Source organism: Manacus candei, unplaced genomic scaffold (genome assembly GCF_025592945.1).
Source record: "Manacus candei isolate 608988 ecotype Guabito, Panama unplaced genomic scaffold, ASM2559294v1 h1tg000008l, whole genome shotgun sequence".
Taxonomy (NCBI): domain Eukaryota; kingdom Metazoa; phylum Chordata; class Aves; order Passeriformes; family Pipridae; genus Manacus; species Manacus candei.
This window is the reverse complement of record NW_026138056.1, coordinates 9,725,925-9,747,373: the sequence shown is the minus strand read 5'-3', so window position 1 is coordinate 9,747,373 and position 21,449 is coordinate 9,725,925. Positions and strand designations below refer to the sequence as shown.

Sequence of the window (21,449 nt, the reverse complement as noted above, 5' to 3'; positions counted from 1 at the left end):
GTTTGGGTTTTTTTTAAATGTAAAACCAAAATGTTTTATGGCAGAGATGTGTAAATGAACTTCCCAGTTCTCTAGTCTTCATCTGCCTCTCCAGCTCATTCTGCCTGTATGCTGACAGCAGTAAAGGACAGGAAGCCAGCTAATAAAACTAAGAGAACTGAACAAATGAAAACTGCTACATGTATGAATTAGAATTATTACCGCACCAAAAAGTTGTGTGTAAGGAAACCTCCAAAGCAGACAAATTACTTTCTTTTCACTAGACTTCTACAAATCAGACTGTAATGCAGTAATCCTGTTGCAACTGAACATCAAACTACCCATAAACTATCTGTACATGAGTTTACTGTGGAGGCCAGCTAGATGCAATTCCATGTTGAGATGTCCCTGGTACAGGACACTCGTCTCTGGAATTTGCAGTGCGGTGGTGCCAACTGTGCCCACCTCCCATGAAATCTGGAATCCTGTCAGAGGGTATCTGCATGGTGCAGAGTCTGGGATGGAACAGTGCACATCTCCACCTTTTCTGCCCTGAAGGGGGTGGCTGTGCCTTCCTGGGGCAGGGAGTGGGAGGGAGTCACCCAATCACCCGAGGACAGGCTTGGGGCTGTGCCAGTCACTACAGTTCTACATCTGCACCCAAATCTTGATCTCAGTGCAATTATTGTCTTAGTTGTATAAATATTTTAACCCCATGCATGTTGAATATTGCATGCATTCAAGAAAAGAAGAACAAAATCAATCTACTCTTCACTGAAATAGGATACATAGATTTCAAGAAGAGTTAAGGATCTAATTATTCCCAACAACCATATGAAGTCTGTGAATGAGAACACTTACGTGTTATTTATTATTTGGAACCGTTCACCTTTCTTAAATGAAAGGTCATCTGTAGTTCTAGCTTCATAATCATATAAGGCCACAAATACAGTAACACCACCTTAGGAAAAATAAAAAAAATACCATATGATATAGCAGTAATGTTGCAACACTTGATTTAAGGACTTAAGAAACAACTCATCAATTTAGATTTGAAAGCAACTAAACACTCTGGGTTGTATCTCATTTTGGAAGATGGATTAATAATCTGCTAATTTTTTAAAATGGAGCAATGCCTATAAACAGACATCTTAAAAATATGCTTCCACACCAAAAAAGGCCACTAGATACATCACTGGAACTACACTAATAATTATAGCACTTATATACAGAAACCTGCATGACATTACAGCAGTAAAAAAATCCCCTAGTTTCTTTATTAGGCTTGTTTCTTGTTAAGAAATGCAATTTCCACAACACCACAATGGTGAACCATCAGCCAATAATTTTTACAGTAGTTTCCTGATGAACTTAGCTATAAATAACTGATGTGTTCCCAACTTTCTGAGGTTACACATTAAAATCTACTCAAGGAACTGAATCAGAAAAAAAATTATTCTTGTAGGGTACAAAGACATTTCTCTGCTTTAGGACTAACGATTTTTTTAATTCCCCAGCCGTGAAACAGACTCTTGCTGAGGATGATACATCAGTGCATTACTCTAGAGAACAAGGACCAAGACAGGTCACAGGAGGAACAGTTGCACTCTACCAACCCTATGGGATTTGCTTCCCCATCCCACTTCTGGTATAGGGCACGTTGTTGAACATGTCCCACAAACTGGACAGATTTGAGAGAGATGGATAGTAAGAAGAATCCTACATTTACTGGTAGGAAACTTTTTTCTACACTTCAAAGAACTAATCTACAAAACTGGGCTAAAAGAAGAAGAGGGAAAGGAGAACAGGCTATTTGAGATGTACAAGCTACTGTAACTAGGAGAAAGTTAAAATAGAAAACTGCAAATGGATAATTCAAAAAGACTTTTTAAGCTCCTGAAATGCTATTTAACAGTATAATGGACATTTAAGAAGCCTGATGATAGTCCAACAATAACTTATTTTTAAATGTTTAATACTATATCTCTAATACGCACCAGGACATATACGGAAGTCCACCAACAGAAACATATTGCATCTAATTTTAGATCTTACAATTAACATGATCTGAAAGGAAGAACACGTAATGCAACAGGGATAGTCTATATCAAATATTCTTTTGCAACGTAAACTCTCTGATGCAAGAGTTCCTAATCACTTAAATATTTTCATTTGATTTGGAGTCTTCCTGTGATTACAGTCTCTCAGCAGGCCTCAGCTGGAAATGAATTTACAGTTCCTCTAGGAGAAACAGAACAAAATCCCCACAGGAGGTTAGAGTAATTGAGGTTTTTTTTTTTAAAGAGTGATTTATGAACTGAAAATGAATGAAAATACTCCCTAGAAGTTAACAGTTCCTAACTTAGGTTAAAAATCAACACAGTTCTACCAATTTTTGCCTGTATTACTACATTATTACATTATTTTGATGACACAAACTTCTACCTGGAGCAAGAAAACTGTGGGGACACATACCACATTCAAACAAACAGAAAGCAAACGTTATGGAACTAAACCATCCCCAGGGACATCTTCAGCAGATGAAACAAAAATCAATATCCTCAAGCCACAATATCACAAAAGTTTTTAACTGCATATAAAGAATTTGGGAGACTCCATGAACCTCAAAACACTTCAGCTACCTTAAAACCTCTTTTTGTTCTTACTCACAAGTGTAATTTATTTCATAACAAAGAATAATAAAATACTTAAGGAGAGCAGCATCAGCACAGAATGTTTTAAGCAAAGATACTCTCAAATGATTTTAAGTCTCTTGCAGCTGTTTTCTTTGTGAATCACTGTGAGGTGATCTAGTTTAGCTGTTTAAGTTATCTGTGACCACAAGACTTCCCTTAAAGGTTTTCCTTTCTTTAGGTCAGTATTCCCATCCTCTAATCTATGACTGGTTTTGGAGAGAAGACTTTGCCTTCTTGTTTAGCATGAGGATTACAGAGCACTAGTACTCACATAGCTTCATAGAAGGCAAGAACAGCAGTCTATTTTTCTGTTTTGATTTTCAGTAATATTGTATAAATTCAAAGTATCTGATGACTGAGAATGTGTAATACAGAAGCAGTGTGACTAACTCAGATTTCTTCTCCTTTTCTGCTCTAGAGGAATAAAAGATGGCTCAACTCTTTTCAGCCTCACTACAGTCCACGATGACAACCATATCATCCTATTGTCACACATCACTGATCAACTGGATAAGTACTACTGACACTTACATCCTGTTTGACAAGCCCATCTATTCTCCTCTCTTGCGAAGCGAAGGGCAACAGAATGTTGCCAGTGTTTTATTCGCAGCAAATACAAAAAGCTTACAGCCAGATGAAGGTTGTCATCTCATTCAACTCACAAAAACACCCAGTTTTGGTGTTTGGTACATTCAGTATTGAAAATCAGTACTGAATGTACCAAATAATTGTTACTACAATTTTATTTATTTAAAAAGTGTGTTTGTTTGTGGATAGGCTGGTTTTACAGAACAAGGAGGAATAATTTCATATGCAGTATCATTTTACCTAATTGAAAAACAATGGGAGCGTTCACACAAATCAGCCTGCCTGCTGATAATCAATTTCACACTGATGAGATGTTAGACTCTCTTTTCATGAGAAATTTCTTTTGTTGAGTCTGCTTCAAGATATAACATGCTTAACTACCAGCAGGAACAGGAACAGGCAAGGGAACACCCCTTCTGGTCTGTGCAGCAAAGGCTTTGTGGTACCAAGGGGGGCTTATATACCTGATGTCTGGTAAAGACCAAAAGTGCCTACACACAAAGCTGGAGATTCCCACATGAACTAAGAACCAGATCTAGTAAAAAAGAATACACTTCGGTTCTTGGAGGAGATGAGTACAATAAACTTCCCTCAGTAGAGCTAATAAATATAAAGAAATGCTGCCCTTATTTAATATCTTTATATGTTCATCCAAAATGGAGATTCAGAGCTGACTCATAAATTTTGAGACAGGCTAGATGCTCATTTTAATTATTTGGTTTTTAATGAATTCCGAAGAAAAGGAATATGAGGTCAGACCTGACAATTCATATTTGGTTTCTGAATTGCTTAATGTCAAGGTCAGAGTGGGTTTTCATGGATCTCAAATTTCTTGTGTTTAAAAGACTTTAAATGCCACTATAACAAAGGAAACATTTAAGCACTGTAATTGTGCCAACATTATAGGTTTGTGGGAAAACTAGAAATAGTCTAATAACAAATTATTTACTCTGTTTTGTGAAGTCTGTTCAAAGCTTCTAGAATAAATTAGTGTTTCTTTCTTGTCTCTCTCTCAAAAAAAAAAATAAATTACAGCTTCCTCTCAAAAATATCCATCAAAACTATGAAATCAGCCATGTGCACAAAATCAATATTTTTTAGAATAAAGTTTTAAGATTTTGATGTAAAGATGTGCACGCTGCTTTAAAATGCTGTATCTTCTGTATCTCAGTCAAGAAGGTCTCTGTACCTTGCAAATTCTATTTTTACGTTTTCAATTTTGGTTTTCATATGACCACCAACAATGAGATTTCTGCTCTTTTGTTTCACACATGTTGTTTATATAGTAGAATATACTGCATATCCTGCTTAGCTTTATAAATAAACATATTCAATGTTGTATTAATATAACTCACAGCTAATCAAGCCTGAAACCCAGTTTAAAATATCAATTTCCTGAATCTGAAGTGTTTTTCATTTTGTACCTCTCTCCAAGTTTAAAGCCATTATCCCATATGTATCCCTTCAACAGCTTAGAACTTCTAACACAATTTCATCAATTCTCATTACTGTCTTTAATAAGTCTCAAATTTCTCTGTGCTGCCATCCTAATTAACCCAACAAAAACCAAAAAGCCTAAATACCAAACCCTCAAGCCCCAGGCACCCAGACTGAATTATTATCTAGCAGTAAAGATACTGAAAATCAGAAATCTGTAAAAGGCAATTTATTGCATTTTATCTCCATGTGTCATAGTATTTTTTGACTATGACTGTCAAGCTGCTATAATAACAAATAATAATGATAGCATTATTTTATGTAACACTCACCTGTTAAAGTACTAGGATATGGACTTGGCACAGCTGAAAATGAAGATGATGCTCCTCCAAAGGGTGTCATTCCTGAAGGCCCTCCAAAAGGAGTCATGGAATGACTATTAAAATTAACTGCTGATCCCTTTATTGACGGTGACTGCGTTGCTTGGCTGGAGTCTGATCCATAATGACTGACATGGGAAATGACAGGTTCTGGAGCATTTTCAGTTCTGTATTTCATGGCTGGACCTTTACCTTCTTTGCTTTTAATGCACCCCATGGTTGCTTCTGTGAGAAGAAGATGAAAAAAAAAAACAGAGTTCATCTTCATGCTGTGTCTTTTGATAGCTAACACAGGAGATTCCCAAAAAGTTACACCGAATGCTAATTTATTCCTGTTAAACTACATGCAGAGTGTAAACTCTGATGAAAACTGTTCTGGAATAAAATCTAAGCCATTACCAGACTAGAGAAGCCCTAATTATTTTCCCTTACAACATCACATATTAACAGCACATTTGAATCATTCTTCATTCCAGTTTCTTGGTGGACTGTAAATGGTAACAAATTAAAAAAATGGGGAAAAACAAAAACGAGTGAATCAGGCAACAGATGAGGAAAAGACACTGAAGGTTTCTCTAGCACGGTGGAGGGTGAAACAGATATGGCAAATCCAGTGTCAGTTATACAAAGCAAATCCAAAGCAATTATACAAAGAAAACAAATGAGGCATTCCTGCTTTCTTTTTTAAGTACCTGTGCAGTGAAGTCCTGACTGACTGGTGGCATTACAAATAACATCTTTAAAGATAGAGAGAACCTTTCATCCATTGCCAGCCCCCCAAATACAGCTCACAAACAAATCTGGAATATCCACGGCCAAAGGACAGGGTTAAGCTTTAGAGTGTAACTAGAAGCATAAAACAAATTAGAAGAGTAATTACAACATCCATAAGGGTTTAGAAATAGAACTGTGCCCAGACAGGTGACAATTTATCACCCCGTTTCCCAGGATTGCCACCAGCTCCCACTACAGGCAGACTGTGCCCAGAGCTGTTTACTGTGGGGACACCTATAACCTGCTGATGGAGAGAATCAGAGAGGAGACCTGTCGCCAGCAATTAACATGACTCAGTCTTAAGAAGTCACCACCTGCCATTTATCAGGTGGTGAAAACTGGTAGCAGGCATTTTCTGGCTTACCCCAGCTGGGAAACAAATCAGCAAGAAAACAGGAGTGTCTATTAGATGCAGCACTAGTGTGGCATTAAAATTCCTGTATTGTTCACGGGGGGGAGTTAAAAATATCCTTTAACTTCAAAAGTAGAAACCTCAACAAAGAGGAAATCAACTGCTCCACATTCTCTAATGAATCAATTAAAAAAAAGTAAACAGTAGGAGTTCAAAAACATGAAAACCACATCTTTTGATAACTACAATAACAATTTCATGGACTCTAACAATTAAGGAAACACAATGTTTCTCCTTGTGTGTCTAATTATTCCTTTCCTTTTCAATTTATCTTACTTTGTTAACTATTAGACACAGAAATACGGAACAAAGTAAATCTTACTTAAACAAATACTGCCTTAATATAGTCACACTGAGAGAAACCAATACCCTCCGTATAACTAACCGTTACAATATTAAAGATACTGTAATTTCTGCAAGAACCATGAATCAGAGTTCCTGGAAAGAACAAGGTTCATAGCCAGTGAAACACCATATGGAATTTACTGTTCAAAAAGATTAAGTATATTCATCCTGTCATTTCAGCCCCTAATACTGCAACATAACTGATGCAGAAACAAGCAGCAATTTTACAAATCGTATTTGAGAGTTTTCCACAGAATACTGAATCATCACAAAAGCACACCTTTTCAATTTTTTCTTACTATTATTGCCAACTTATTAATTGTGTACAAACATCAACAGAGCACAGCTCAAATACATGTATAAGAAATGTAATGTGTCTAAATACCCTGCAAAAAATGCCTTACCATCTGCAGTAGAAAAGCCAGTTATTAATTCACAATAGAAGTCAAACACCCAGAATCATATCCATTTAACATCCCTACCACTGCAAAAAGACATTGTAATCCAAACCACTTTCTTTTGGCCATGTGGCTGCCTATTGTGACTTTTTGCCTTCCTCTGAGGCCTATTTATTTGATTCTTTTTAAAAAACTGCAGTCAATGTTTTCTGCTAGCATTTCATAAAAACTCACTCACCTTTGCAAAAATGTCTTTGCTAATAGCACTGATTCCTTGCTTTTGGGTGGAAGTTAAGCACACAATTTAAAAGTGCAGCACACTACTTACGTTAATCAAGTAGATTAAAAGGGAAATATACACATATTTGTACAACAAACTGTCCACCACAAATATTTTTCCTCCCTTAATTCTGGCATTTGGTTAACTTGCAACAGGCCGATAAAACCTCAAGATTTAAAAAAAAAAAAAAGAAAGAAAAAAAGATAGTAATTTACCAAGTCCGGTAAAATTGCTGGATGTTGCCCAAGGAATTGCTGATTTGAGCAAATGGCTGGTGACAAGACTAGGCTGTACTGCAGTTATAACTACTATCACCCACATGTGTTCACCCACTTAAGCCGTCGTTAGCAGCAAGAAGTTACTATTGGAATACTTGAGTGTCACAGAGAAAAGCCATTAAGTTGAAGACCTGAATTCATTCTAGAAAAACAGCCTCTCCTTTGCCTCTCCCCTCCCCAGCCACTTCACTGTTAAGGTAATCTTCTTTAAGGGGTTAAAGAGATTAACAACAGAGATTCACAACAGAGATTCAATCAGCACTTCAAAGAGAAAGACTTTCAGAAATAAGCAGACAAAAATGTAAATGTTCTACTTTTATAACTGCATACCTATAAAACAAAATTAAGCAAGCAAACTCCTCAGCTTCTGAAAGTGATAAACATAGACATGAACTGCTGTAAAATACTGTGCATGCATTTGTGAGGAGGAATTAGAGGCACGAGGGGAGGGAAGAAGACATAAATCAAGAGCGAGTAGTAAAGAAAAAATGATTGCCCACCCTGTGGGGGGAAAAACCCAATGACTTAGTACTGTTTAGTCTTGTAATAAATTACTGGATAAAGAACAAAAAATCCCTAAGCAGCTGGTGTGCAATGTTGGATTTGATTATTCTGGTACTTCATTTGTTATCAACAATGTATACAACTGAAATAACTTCACTACTATATTTATCAATCTTTGCTTGACCAGTAACAAAATATTAAGAATACAATTTTACGATAAAATTCATGGCTCTCTTTCTGAAGCATTGAACTCTGTTTAGAAATAGATTCAGATGAGAATGTTTGCTCTGTAGAGGTACATCTATTCAAAGAAACGCTGGCCCAAGATACGTTATTCACAAGCCACCAATTTCCCGTTAGTTAAATCATTATTTTACAGGAGACTGGTGTCTGAAGCAATCTACTTGAGTAACTTCAGTAGCTTGTTTTTTCTTTGGAAAAAATATTCACCTATTGGCCTGATCACTGTACCCACACGTTTTGGGCGAGGGAAGGGTGGAGGTCTATCAGGAAACTATGTTCAAAAAGGCATGAACTACAAGCCCAGCTGTCTTGATCTGCTCTCTAGATGAAAACAAACCTATGCTAGAATGTTTTCAAGAAATAACAGAAGCTAAAACAATTATTGTAGGGACAGTGAAGGTTAGTGGGATACCCACAAAAATCAACAGAAGAATAAGAGTACTCCAGGAAGCAATCATCAAATGAGATTTTACTAACATTTTCAGACTTGCACTTTTTGGAGAAGTCTTATATAAAAGGCATAAGTTCACTGTTGTTCAGTACTCTACAAACACTTCAGACAATGACACAGGACCCTTATAAACCCCCTGCCAAACAAGAAAGCTGCAAAAAAGTCAATGCTGCCCTCTTATCTTCCCAACTCCTTTTTATAGCAGTGTGCCAGATCATGAAGAAAGCTTTGTTCAACAACTGAAAGTGTGGCCAGTAAAGTCTTGGTGTTGTTGGGGTTTTTTTCTGCTTTCATTTAAGGATGAGCTACCAGCTTAAGAAAAACAAGTTTTTTTTTCAAGAGTCATCATATTCTAGGATACTGACAAATTCCCAGAGGGTGTCTGCAGCCTTGTCCATCCAGCCCGGAGAGATGAGTGTCACAAGGAAACCACTTGTTCATCCAATGTGTCTCTGCTCTTTCCAGTTGGTACTTACAGAAGTTACTCCTTGGTTCCTTGGGACACAAGATTGTCAGGAGTGCTTCAAGAAAGGTCTTCTACTGTGGTGAAGGAAGATGATAGACTTTTCTTTGAAAGAGGTGCCTTTAACTCGGGTGGATAAACTGAGTCTATTACATCCAGGTGCCTCAGAGCAATGCAGTCTGTAAATGCCTCTAAACACCATATTCACTTTCCCCCCATACTCCACCCACCAGCATGAAGATTTTGAGGGCTAGGTGTTAGCCTCTGAAACCCTAAAGACCAAGGGCTGGGAAAGCCTCAGGTTTGCTTCACTTGCTGTAGTGGATTTGAGAACAAAACCCATTCACTAGAAAAAAAAGCAAGAAAAATGGGAAGTTTCTTCTTGGGGTCAACTGGAAGTATTCTTCTTGCACTTCTGTTACAATGCAGTATGTCCCCAGACACCTTCTGGAGACTTCATCACAAGTTGAGGCCAGCAATGTCAGTCACATGTAGCTGTTTCAACGTGCCACAAAGGGAAAGATGCTCTAGGAAGTTGCTTCCTCTTCAACCTCTGGTGTAAACTGGGTACTAAAACTGTACAAGAACTAAATGCAAGAGGTAGGGCAAAGAAAAATCACTAAGGGAAGGGCAGGTTAGGTTGCAACGTATCGTTTTCATTCCTTTTGATTACTAAAATTGGTCATACAGCTAAAAAAGAGTACTTGAGTAATTTTTCACTATGAAGAAAAAGTCAGAAGAACAAGCAAGTCAAATCTCTCTCCAGAAGGATAAAGCAAGACTGCAAATATAGTCCCACTTAAAAACCACTAAAAAAATTCTCCAACTAAAAAATAACTACTCATGCTATATAACATAGAAAAAAAATGTCATTTGAGGTTCACAAATTGCTAATAGAAAGATGAAAAAAACATTGAAGATTTCTACTGCTACTTTATCTTCACTTCTCAGTGTTAGTATAAAAAAATAAATTGTTTCTGTCAAGAAAAGATGTGCTCTCACTTCTGTGAAACAAATGTCTTACAAAAAGGTCTTCTTAACTTTCAACTAAAATAATGATTTAAAGTTATTAAAATTTCATGCAGTGATAAAGACAGGATATTCTGTGGGAAGTTTGCTAATGGATCCATTAGCTGGCAGCTGTCTATTTGCTTAAACAAGTGTAGAGTTTATTCCATATGTCACCAGAGACACAACCTACACTGGCTTTTTGTACACTGGGCAAACAATGTAGAGCATCTGCCAAACAGCTGGTTTCAGCTGGTGGTATCGAAAAATCATCTATTTGATGTGGCATAGACTGAAAAAATGAAGACCGTCAAAAAGAACCTAAAAACCTCTTTGGTTAGTAACATCCAGCTAATTCAGTCCACCTTTAACAGATCACTGCTTTGGTATGAAAACAGGAGTGGACTTTCTTGTCTACCAAACAACCTGCTATGTTTGTAAAGGAAAGTAAACTAAAGAGAATCGCTCTGTGTCCTTCAAAGAATATAGACAATTTTTTTAAAATTATGCAGTTTTTATCGTGAGATATAATTTATAGTTTATGAGCTGTCATAAATTGCAAGGTTTGCTTATTTTACCATGAACAATCCATGGCATTTCAAAGAATGATATTCTACTGGATTCAGTTTTATAATTAGCAGTAACATTAGTGTAATGAGACCTTAGAGTCTGTATCATTATGCATTTAAAGTGTAACTGACACGACCTTGTAATTAATGATCTAATAAGGAGCACAAAGGAAGATAAAGAAAGAAACATTAAAAACCCCCAATGAAGCAAGGATTTAGGTTACTTGAATTTCAAAGTTTACCACACAACTTTGTGCAATTTTACCCCAAAAATAACTATAAACCAGCACTATTAGCCCTCAGCTTGCCCAAACACTGAAATGTATATTTAAAACCATCCTCTTTATCACTGACTAATGCAAGCTGAACTTTTGAATCCTAATGGTTCTACAGACCAAGTCCTCTTCAATCATGACTATACAAATATATTAAAGGAAAAATTCTGGGGCTGCTGTGGTCACTCTCTTGATTTCACAGCAGCAGAATAAACTCCAAATTGTGTGCTAATAAAGCTACAGCTAGCAAACTCAGCATAGCAAATGGAGGATTCTGTACAAAGAGAGAAAAAACAATGATTATAAAAATACTTTTTTAGGTGGACATTTTGTATTTCAGAGTTAAAAGTTGTTGAAAATATATAATATTTCTGTTCTAGTTCATGCTTTTTACAGGACTTAGAATATTAAATTTGCTTTAAATTAATGATTAAGAGTGATCCTTCTACTAGAGGAGCTAGTTACTTAGCTTACAAGATCACAACTCTGCTCTGAAGGAATACCAGATCTCAAAACACTACCTGAAAAATTAGGATTAGCAGGAATTCCATAAAAAAGAATAAGGTCCTTCAATCCTTCATGTCCTTCCATTTCTTGACTTTTTTTGGAATTGAAGACAAGAAGTTTGACAGAAGTATACTTCCTCTGAGCTTTGAATGTCTTAGACATGGGACATTTTCTCAGATGTATCAGACTTTAAACATCGTATCTATGAAGGAGACTGAGGACTTCAGTCCTCCAGTTTGCATCATCCCAGACAAAGGTTTCTCTTCTGAAGAAACACCTACTGTCCTTGTTGGAACTAACAGGTAGGCAGTGTAACTGACCCAGCAGGCAGTACGAGCCTTGCACCAATGCACAGCAAGCCCTACTATCCAACTGCAAGGTCCCACTGGATGTCAGGTTACAGAGTTGGAGGAAAAATTAACCATGACAACAAAAAGTTCTAACAACAAAAGTGGAATTAAGGATTATCAGTGAGGTAAAGTAAGGAGAGATGTGAACACACTCTTAGTTTTCCCTCTCAGTTACATTCTTTCTTTTATCTGGGCCAAACAGGTAGCATTTCGTCCCACTCGCTCTGTACTTGGACAGGTGAATCTGTAGAGGTGGTCTTTCATTTTTAAGATAGGCAAAGGCTGCAGGAGCATACTGCAGACAATGATCATGTCATGGATGATATGTGGCTGCACACTCAGAAACTTGTGTTTATTTATAAACATATAAACAGAGTTTCACCCATACTATTTGAGATTGTGTAGGTGTCCTTTGACCAGATGTTGCATGCAAGCATAGCAAGAAAAGGTGTCTTTTACAATCAAACTAGTAAATGGCCAGACTAGAGGTAGAAGCAAGCAAGCCTACTGTAATTTTAAAGATTTTTCTAATCAAAGACCACTTAGTTCAGTATCGTGTCTTCAACAGCAGCCTTTGCCTCTAACCAGGAGTTCTACCTTCACCACGGGCCTGGACTCTGAAAATGAATAAGGTTGTCTCTTTGTATGAGGCAGGAGATGCCTTGGAAGATGAGAAAAGTAGGATGAGTGCAGACTGCTCCAACCTCCACCAATCTGCAGCTCAGGAAGTCCATAGATGAAGGTTAAGGACTCAGTTATATGAAAAAAAGTCCAACAATATGACCTGGCTTATGAATTTAAACTAATGTACTTATGTTGATGCCACATCTGCACAGGATTTGCACCCTCATATGTCTTTACTGGAATTGTTTTATGCTTACTGGTTCAAGTCAGAATAATCATATCCAAGAAAATAAAAGTAGTTATTACTATAATGATATAGATTTAAACATCACAAACATTCTGTTCTAGACAAGGCTTAAGAAAACCCACAGGGGATGAATGTCACAGTCGAGACCTGGACTAAGATCTTGCAAGTGCAACTGTAGCAGCCTGACACACCTAAGCAAGGCTTCCTCATCCAAACTGTTCAAGCATCTGGAAAAGTACACTCCCATTATCAACCTCATCTTCCATTTGCTCACATAAGCAATTTTCACTTCAGCTGGAAGCTGCCTACCTTGTGTGCAAGACAATGGAAAGAACAAAAGAAAGATGTTTGGTGGGAAAAAAACCCAACCAAACGTAAAAATAGCTAACACCCCAAACCCAGCTGCTGTAGGCACAGAGCCTAGCTGGGGGTACCTGACTGAGAGCCTGAGGGAGCTGCTTCTAACTTCCAAAGCAGAGCAGAGAAAATATGTCAAATTAAAATAATTAAACTTAATTTTTAAAACCTCTACCAATTGCTAAATAGAGCTTCTATATTAAGAAAGTTTGTTTTCAGGATGTATTCCGAATTTTGAGTGAAGTCAACATATTGTTCACATCCAGAAAGAGTGAAAAATAATTTGTGCTTCTGTACAAACAACAGAAAATCTGCTGACAAACCTAAGTGTTGTGCAAAATACACAACATCGATGGATACAGAACAGTGATGGATTTTCTTTTGCAGCAGTCAAGATCACAAGGGAGAAACTAAAATATCAGAATTGCAAAAGCAATTTTATGTGATGAGATATATAATACATATACATGAGACCATTTTTAAAATTTAAAGTTACAATGTCTAGCCATACAATTTCAAGCCCTTACCACACAAAACCATTTTCTCTGACAACAAATGATACCACAGACAAAACAACCAACATATTGTCTAGACAGTATTACTGCTGCTCCATTGTCTTGAACATTTAAGTACACAGTCAATACATAAATGCAGAGAAGGACGATTCTGTTTGTTTTTTTTTAGTGTAACAGCTACTTTTATTAATTTGTAAATAATTACAATTATCCTAAAAACTTAAAAGTCTGATATATTTAAGAAGTCTGGCCAAAAGATTGTTTCAGATTCGAAGGCATGTCATATACCTTGTCAAAGCTATCTAGTATATTTCAGATTTAGGAACCAATTTATAAATAGAAATATTTTGTTTTCATTGAATCCTATTGGAAAAAAAACCCAAAAAGTATGCCTGCTATCATAGACCATTTTCACCCATTCAGTTTTCAACCATTCTATTCGAGTATATTATTTTTAAAAAAGTATCTAAAAGTTATTTAAAAAGTGACTTAAATTCCCTTTACTACAATAAACTAACATTCTGTTTTCCTGGTCTCACAGCAGGAAGCATGCAAAACACCTTCCCAAGGGACATCTGCCTTGCAGAAAAAACAAAGTGAAACTTCCATGGTAGAAGAACAAATTGCAGCATTTTTGTTCTGAAAAAAAATAATTTAAGAAGCAATTTCTTTCAATGCTCAACTATGAACTACATATGAAAAATGGACTACAACATTTGCAAGCTCTCAGAAACTCGGTGATACTGAAATTCATATGAATAATTTTTATTTTCTCAGCTGGAGTGGCAATTATATTTTAAGGTAACAGAGGAATTCACTATCAGCAAGAATCCACTTGCAACTTCATTAGTCGACTTAAAAATATAAAGGAAAGAAACAGTTGCAGGAACTTAAAGAGATGAATCAACAAAAGATCCTATAATAAATGACTGTTATACTCTCCCAAATTATAGCACAGGACCACTGCTAGGGAATCTCATGGAATTTAAGATGTAATTTATTTGGTGTGTTTGATACACTGTTACTTGACACTTGAACATTCCTGTTTTGCAGACAAGAATTTTGCCAAATGTCACCGTAAGTTGAAAATAAATTCTCTTTTATTCTCAATGCTATTTTATTCTAATATAATTGACATGATTACCATGGTAAGAAAAATCAGTAATTAAAGTAAATAAATCCAATTACTGACAAAACATTGCAGCTAATTTATTCACAGGTCATATACCCAGACCTCCTTCAACAATTAACTCTTTGCTGAACAACAGGAATTTCAAGAAGCCAGCTTGAAAATACCAACCTTTTGACTAAAACAAAAAGTGAAAGTATGTATAAACAATTACAAACACACATGTACATTCTTCTTCATGAATCAACAGCTTGTGTTTTTCCTTTGCACATAAAAAGAGTGAAAAGTACAATTAAATTGTAAATAAATTCAAAATTAAACAAAAGAAAGATGACACCTGCTAAATAACACCTTTACTAAAAGGGAAGAGCTGGATGATGGTTTAACTAAACAAGAATTATTATCCTAATAGCTATCATTACTGCTGTTCTACTGTTTGTATACTGACAGATATAATAGTGTTCATAGGCAAGAAGACCAGGAGAAATTATCTTAATTAGCCTGTCAGGCATCTTGCACAATAGAGGCCATAGGGCTGCCCTGAATTAATTTTTCCTTTTACAGTCTCAAATGTACACACACACACACAAATTCATTCAAAGTGCCTGTTATGGAAAGCTCACCCCCACTCTGGACAAGTCCTAAATTTTGAATACAGTAACTGCTAACAGTACCTGCCTCATATCCTATCTGAATTTAATGCCAACATCCAGAAAACACCTTTGCCTTGGAGACCTACCACTATCTTGTTTCTGTTTCCTGTGTAAGTAAAAAGATCATGCCTCTCTTAAACCTTCCCCTTGACAAGAATGATGCAGTCCCACTAGACTCCAGTCTACCAAGTGACTTTCCAGTCACTCAACCATCTCATTTTCTCCAAGATTTCTCAGTTTTTTCAGCGCCTCCCACTAACAGTGATCACTAGGAACATGAGATTCAAGGTAAGAGATATTCCTTAATCCTTCTTTCATATAATCACTGAATGTTTTGGATTGGAAAGGACCTTTAAAGATCATCTAGAGTTCCAGCCCCCATAACCATAAGCAGGGACATCTTCCACTGATCAAGTTGGTCAGGGCCTCATGCAATCAGGCCTTGAACACTTTCAGGGATGGGGCATCCACAATATCTCTGGGTAACCTCTTCAAGGGTCTCATTACCCTCACTGTAAAATATTTCTTACTTATACCTAGTGTAAAGCTACCATCTTTCAGCTTAAAACTGCTACCCCTTGACCTGTCACTACAGGCCCTGGTAAAATGTCCCTTTCCATGTTTCTTATAAGCTCCATTTATATACTGAAAGGCCACACTAACTCTTCCTGGAGCCATTTCTTCTCCAGGCTGAACAACCCCAATTCTCTCAGTCTGCCCTCCAAGAAGTATCCCAGTCCCCTGATCATCTTTGTGGCCTCCTCTGGACCCATTCCAAAAGTTCCACATTGTTCTTATGTTTGGGGCATCAGAGCTGGATGCAGAACTCGAGGTGGGGTCTCACCAGAATGAAGAGCGGCAGAATCACCCCCCTCAGCCTCCTGGTCACACTTCTTCTGATGCTCCCCAGGATATGATTTCTGGGCTGCAAGCAGACATGGTCGGCTTATGTCCAATTTTTCATCCACCAATATCTTTATGTTCTTCCTTGAAGGGTTGCTCTCAATTCATTCCTCCTGGGGATTTTCCTCACCCAGGTGCCTGACCTCGCACTTGACCTTTTGAAATTCATGATATTCTCTGGGCCCATCTGAGATCTCTAGTATTTATTTTGACAGTAGCCACTGTCCCTTATGATTCTCACACCTTTTTCAGTACTGCTCTGGAACAGAAATTTCCACATCCTGAAAGCATGGCCCATATCCTTCTTGCTAAAAGTATAATAATATTTTTTCTGTATTAAACAGGCATGACTCTCAGTTAATCCAGACTAACTGTGGAGCTGTGAGACAAATTTGGGAAAAAAATTAAAGTCTATCACTCATCTGAAAATGGAAACAACAGGACATAAGTCTCACCATTATCCTACCCAGGGTTTCTTATGATTATCTCCAATATTTCATCGCCCTGTTCATCATTCTGTGATCTGCCCTGAAAGCACTCAGCACTATATTTTGCAATGTGCGTGGATCTCAGCCATGCAGTAGCTCTACCTTCCAAGTTCATCTACTTCTGCAGGACAAAGACATTTCTGCTGCCCCTCAGCAAGTACACTGCAGAAGGAAAGCACTCACATCCTTGTCTTGGGAAGCAGAATTACCTTATTTGTAGGTTATAGCCACTTGTTCTAGACCAGGGTTGGCTCCTGCAAAGTAGGTATATCCTCTGTCTTCAACTGAAAAGTTTTGTTTCAAATGTGGGCATTTCAGCAGCAATTTCATGAACTTGCTACTGAAAAATCTTAATTCTTTGCTTTCAAAAACAAAAATACTACTTTACCTCACATTCATGTTGTTTCATTTGCTTAAGGAATCAAAACAATCCTTTCCAGCTCCACACCAGCAATTAGAGTGACTTGTACCGGGTGTACCAAGCCTGCAATGATGGCATGTAACATAAAACCACAAAGCGTTTACTTCTCATTCCTTGTTCGCTTTCATTTAGACTCATCTGCTGATTTTTTCTACCACTTAAAATCATTGAAAGGGCTTTAAACACAATTCATAAAAGCATTTGTAAAAACGATGTCAAAGACAAATTTTTCCTGAGGGTGTTCTTATTTGATGGAGTGAAACAAAGGAAAACCATCTTAGTAGTTCATGCGATGGGGAGCTTTATCAAAATACAGCTCAAAAAAATTGTTGAAGCCTTCAGACATCTTCTAAGGACATGTTAAAGATGACATCAGTTTTCTGTTTCTCTTTTTAAAAGGCTTTCCACAGTAGTCAATAGGCCTCCCCTCTAATTCAGCATTTTCCAAACATGAACTAGCCAGCAACGTGTAAAACACATCATTGGTCACTACCCCCTGAAGATTTGCAAAGTGAACACAACTGATAACTTTCATAAGTTTTAGCCACGGTACAGAATACCAAATAAAACAGAAATAGATGAGAGGAGGGTGTGAAAAGGTACCTTGTATACAAGAGTACACGGTGTACTAAACTACTGTTTAGTAACAAATTTGCTGGTTCCTAACTAGTAAGCAGAGCTTTCAGCGATATTCTTTTGACTCCAAAAGTATTGCCAGAAGGAAGGACATTTCCATTTCAATGAAATGTTAAATTGAAGGGTGGAGGGAAAGTATTAGGGATCCAGCAGAAGCATGTACATCAAACAATTTACTCCTCAGAAACCTCCACAAGTTATTTAAACTTTGGTCATAGGTCAGAAGGACTTCAGTCATGAGCAATAATGAAGGAAACAGCAAACTAACAATATTCAAAAAGAACTAATGTTGCATAATAGAAATCTTTCAATAACAGAATTGCTCATCTTAAAAAATAAGCAGCATGGTTAAAAGAGTTTAAATATATACACCTTGCTGCAGATTTGACAAACTGACTGAAACTTTCGAAAACAAATTAAAAAATACAAACATTTAAAATAATTCTATTTTGTCATGTCTCCATAAAACAACAGAAAGGAAAGAGAGTCTCATTCCGTATCTCCCCTGGAAGGTGGGGAAGAGGTATTTTAAGTCCTTTTATGTGGTTTTCTTACTCATTTCAGTGTTCTGGTTCTTCTTAACTGACAGTTTACAGATATGTAAGAACTTGCATTTCTCACTTGTCATAGGTTCAAATAGTAAGCTGTATCTGAGAGAAAGTTACATGTCATCCCTCACCAGCAGAAATGGGATTTCTTTGCTAAGCTCAAATCTTCTAAACTACCAAAATTCCTTAAGTCTCATCAGTTTTATAAACGTAATACTTCTAAATGTCATCTTTCAAGCAGGAAGCAATGCAATACTATCATCCCACAGGTTAGCCTAAAGAATCAATTTTGCATATTTTTTAACAGTCTTCCAGACTAAACACAAAATGAATCTCCTGAAAAACAGGTTCTGCTGTTCGGAGCAATTTGTGAACTGCTTGCTGCTAGAATCCACTCTATTCACAAAGATAATACTAGAAGTGATAATTTTGAGACTGAGCAAAATTAGATGTAAATACCTGTACCTGCAGCTGCCAGAAGAGTGGCATAGTACACTGGTGACTGGTTGAAAGACAGGTAAGATCTGCACAATACAGCACTAAACTCCAAATACACAGTAAAAAGAAAGGAGAAATATACAGAAGGGAGTGTAACAACTTTGGAACAGTCTACAGGGAAGCAGTAGGTGGCACTTCGCATTTCTACTAAATGGTTGTAACTCAACACAAAGAAGGGATATTGTCCCCAAGCAAAGTCCTACTCGATATCAAGTGGAGAGCTCAGCAATTGCTCCTTATCACACAAACTGAAAGGTTTGCATTTTATGCTCCTACAACACCCAGAATTAAACTGCCAGACTAGGAATGGGGAAAATTATCCAGCCACTCCCAACTGATAGAGACTAATGGGTTTTTTTACGTCCCCTCTCACAGGGAAGGTGTTTTTTTTCTAAGAGAGCCTAGCAATTTTTATTTGACAAATTTTCTGCTAGTGCTAAGGGGCTGGTGACGGTCCTCACATCTTTCCTCAACATGTCACAGCTATTACTTCTAACTTCTGCTATTTTTGTTAGAGAGCTGAGAACTGCTTTACATCCTTGTCGGTACGAGTAAGGAGCCCACACAATATCTGTACAACATCCAGTTCTCCCAGTTAGGAACCCCAATAATCCTTTGGTTCCAAGTTTCCAAACAGTGATTTACCCTAAGCTCCTAGTGAGGAACTCCTCTTCCCACCATGCTTGTATCTGCTGAAGTAAAATGTTAAAAGGACACAGTTTTCTATAATATACATAACCTGAAATGTTGTGAGTTATTTTGTAATCCAAAACTACTTTTCTAGCATGTTCAGGTTGATGTAGGAACTAAAAAAAATACTCATTTCAATGTAAAAAAACCCCAACGAACTTGACAGAATTTCACCAGCCTTGATATATAACTGAATATAAGTATAATAAATAGTGTAGAAAAATAGAACTGGTACAACAGCAATAGGATTGTAATAGTTTCTTACTTTTGACTGAGGCATAAGGATAGAGTGATGGCAGGACTTGATCAGTGTGATCAAGAGGAAAAGTTTTCCACAAGTCGTGACATAAAAAAGCAGAGTTTCAAGAAGGAAAGACAGAAAAAAAGATTTCCACTGACAAGAATCAAGATCTATAAACAGGAAAAAAGAAGGGGTGAGGGCTTGTATGTGTGAGCATGGCATAGCATAAAAAATATTTTAAAAGGATACCAGCCATTCCAAGTGCCTGCTCCAGACAAACAGAAACAAAAATTAACAGAACATATCTGCACTGCCTACCTTTTGGACCTCAAAATTTGAAGGCTGGATCACCTCAAACAGACTTGCTGCAAAACCAGTGGAGAGACACAGGTTCCAGTAGAGAAGCAATGATTTTAAGGACACCTAATTTTTTTTTTTTTTTAATTCCTAAAATTTAACAGATAGTTTAGAGCAGAAAGACAATTGTGTCATATGCCCTGCTCTTCTCATTATGTTAGTCCCTGTTGTCATCCCCTCACCCCAAAAATCAAACCAGTTGGCAAGACGACTAGTCAGATAGCCTTGCAGAGCTAAGTACTTAGAAATTAGGCAATGTGAATATATCCTACTTATTAAGTTTCAAACCTTCTGTAAAAGCAGAGCAGTTTCAAACAACACAAAATATGAAACAGGCTACATACTGCTGATTTTAAACCTCTGAAACCCAATTCATGGAAAAAAACAAAAGACTTCCACTCAATTGGTGTGCTAGTCAAGCTAGTGTCCTTTTAAAATAATTCCCTAGTTTAAACTAATGACAGTTATATTCAGTAATGGACTTCAGGTGGAATTCATCTTCCAAATTTAGACATCCATCTGGGGGTGAGATGAATCATGCAGTGAAAGTGCTTATTTCTCTCCACTGACTATAAAGGGAGCCTACAGAACTAGCTCACTACAGAACTAGTTGCCTCACGTATAGGCAACCAAAGCTGGCGTTCACCAACCTATCTCCTGACAGCTAATGCACAGGTTTAAGTGGGATAGCATGTCTAATGGTCATCTTCGACCACCAAATCAAAAAATCAGGCTAGAAAAGTTGTCTTTGAACAGGGTGAGTCAGCAGCACTGACTCAAATTAGCAACTGGAATTAGCTTAAGAGGTATGTAAACATTAGCACTCACTATTTTCCCGTTGCACAACAGATAGAGGTCTGTTTACAGAAAAATAAGCACACCTTTCAAATAAAACCTCACATGCTTCTGATATCTTTGTACAAATCTTAGCACCCATTGAATATCAAAGAACTATTTTAAAATAATGCAACCACATAAAGAAAGCTATTGAGAAGCCCATATCTTCACAAAATGATGTGCAATGTGATGAAAATACATTACAAAGCCTACTAATTCTTAAACTCAGTCTAAACTTAAAGAATGTTTCTACAGAAAGCAGTGACTAAGGATTCAAGAATCAGTGGCACAATAAAGTACACTACTAAATCAAAATAATCTATTAAGATTGAACCAAAGAGTTAAACCCTGTGATTTGCAAAGCTGCC

General features: G+C 37.0%; 1 protein-coding gene across 3 annotated transcripts in view; it reads right to left on the bottom strand.

The window, feature by feature from the left end:
* YES1 (YES proto-oncogene 1, Src family tyrosine kinase) overlaps positions 1 to 21,449 on the bottom strand; it is a 49,562-nt gene that overhangs the window by 11,131 nt on the left and 16,982 nt on the right. For all 3 annotated transcript variants that reach the window (XM_051775254.1, XM_051775247.1, XM_051775258.1), the window contains exons 2-3: positions 5,033 to 5,305; positions 841 to 940 (exon numbers count right to left, since the gene is read on the bottom strand). In XM_051775254.1, coding sequence (XP_051631214.1) covers positions 841 to 940; positions 5,033 to 5,297 — 365 coding nt within the window. In that variant the 5' untranslated portion in view covers positions 5,298 to 5,305. The remainder of the gene's footprint in view (positions 1 to 840; positions 941 to 5,032; positions 5,306 to 21,449) is intronic.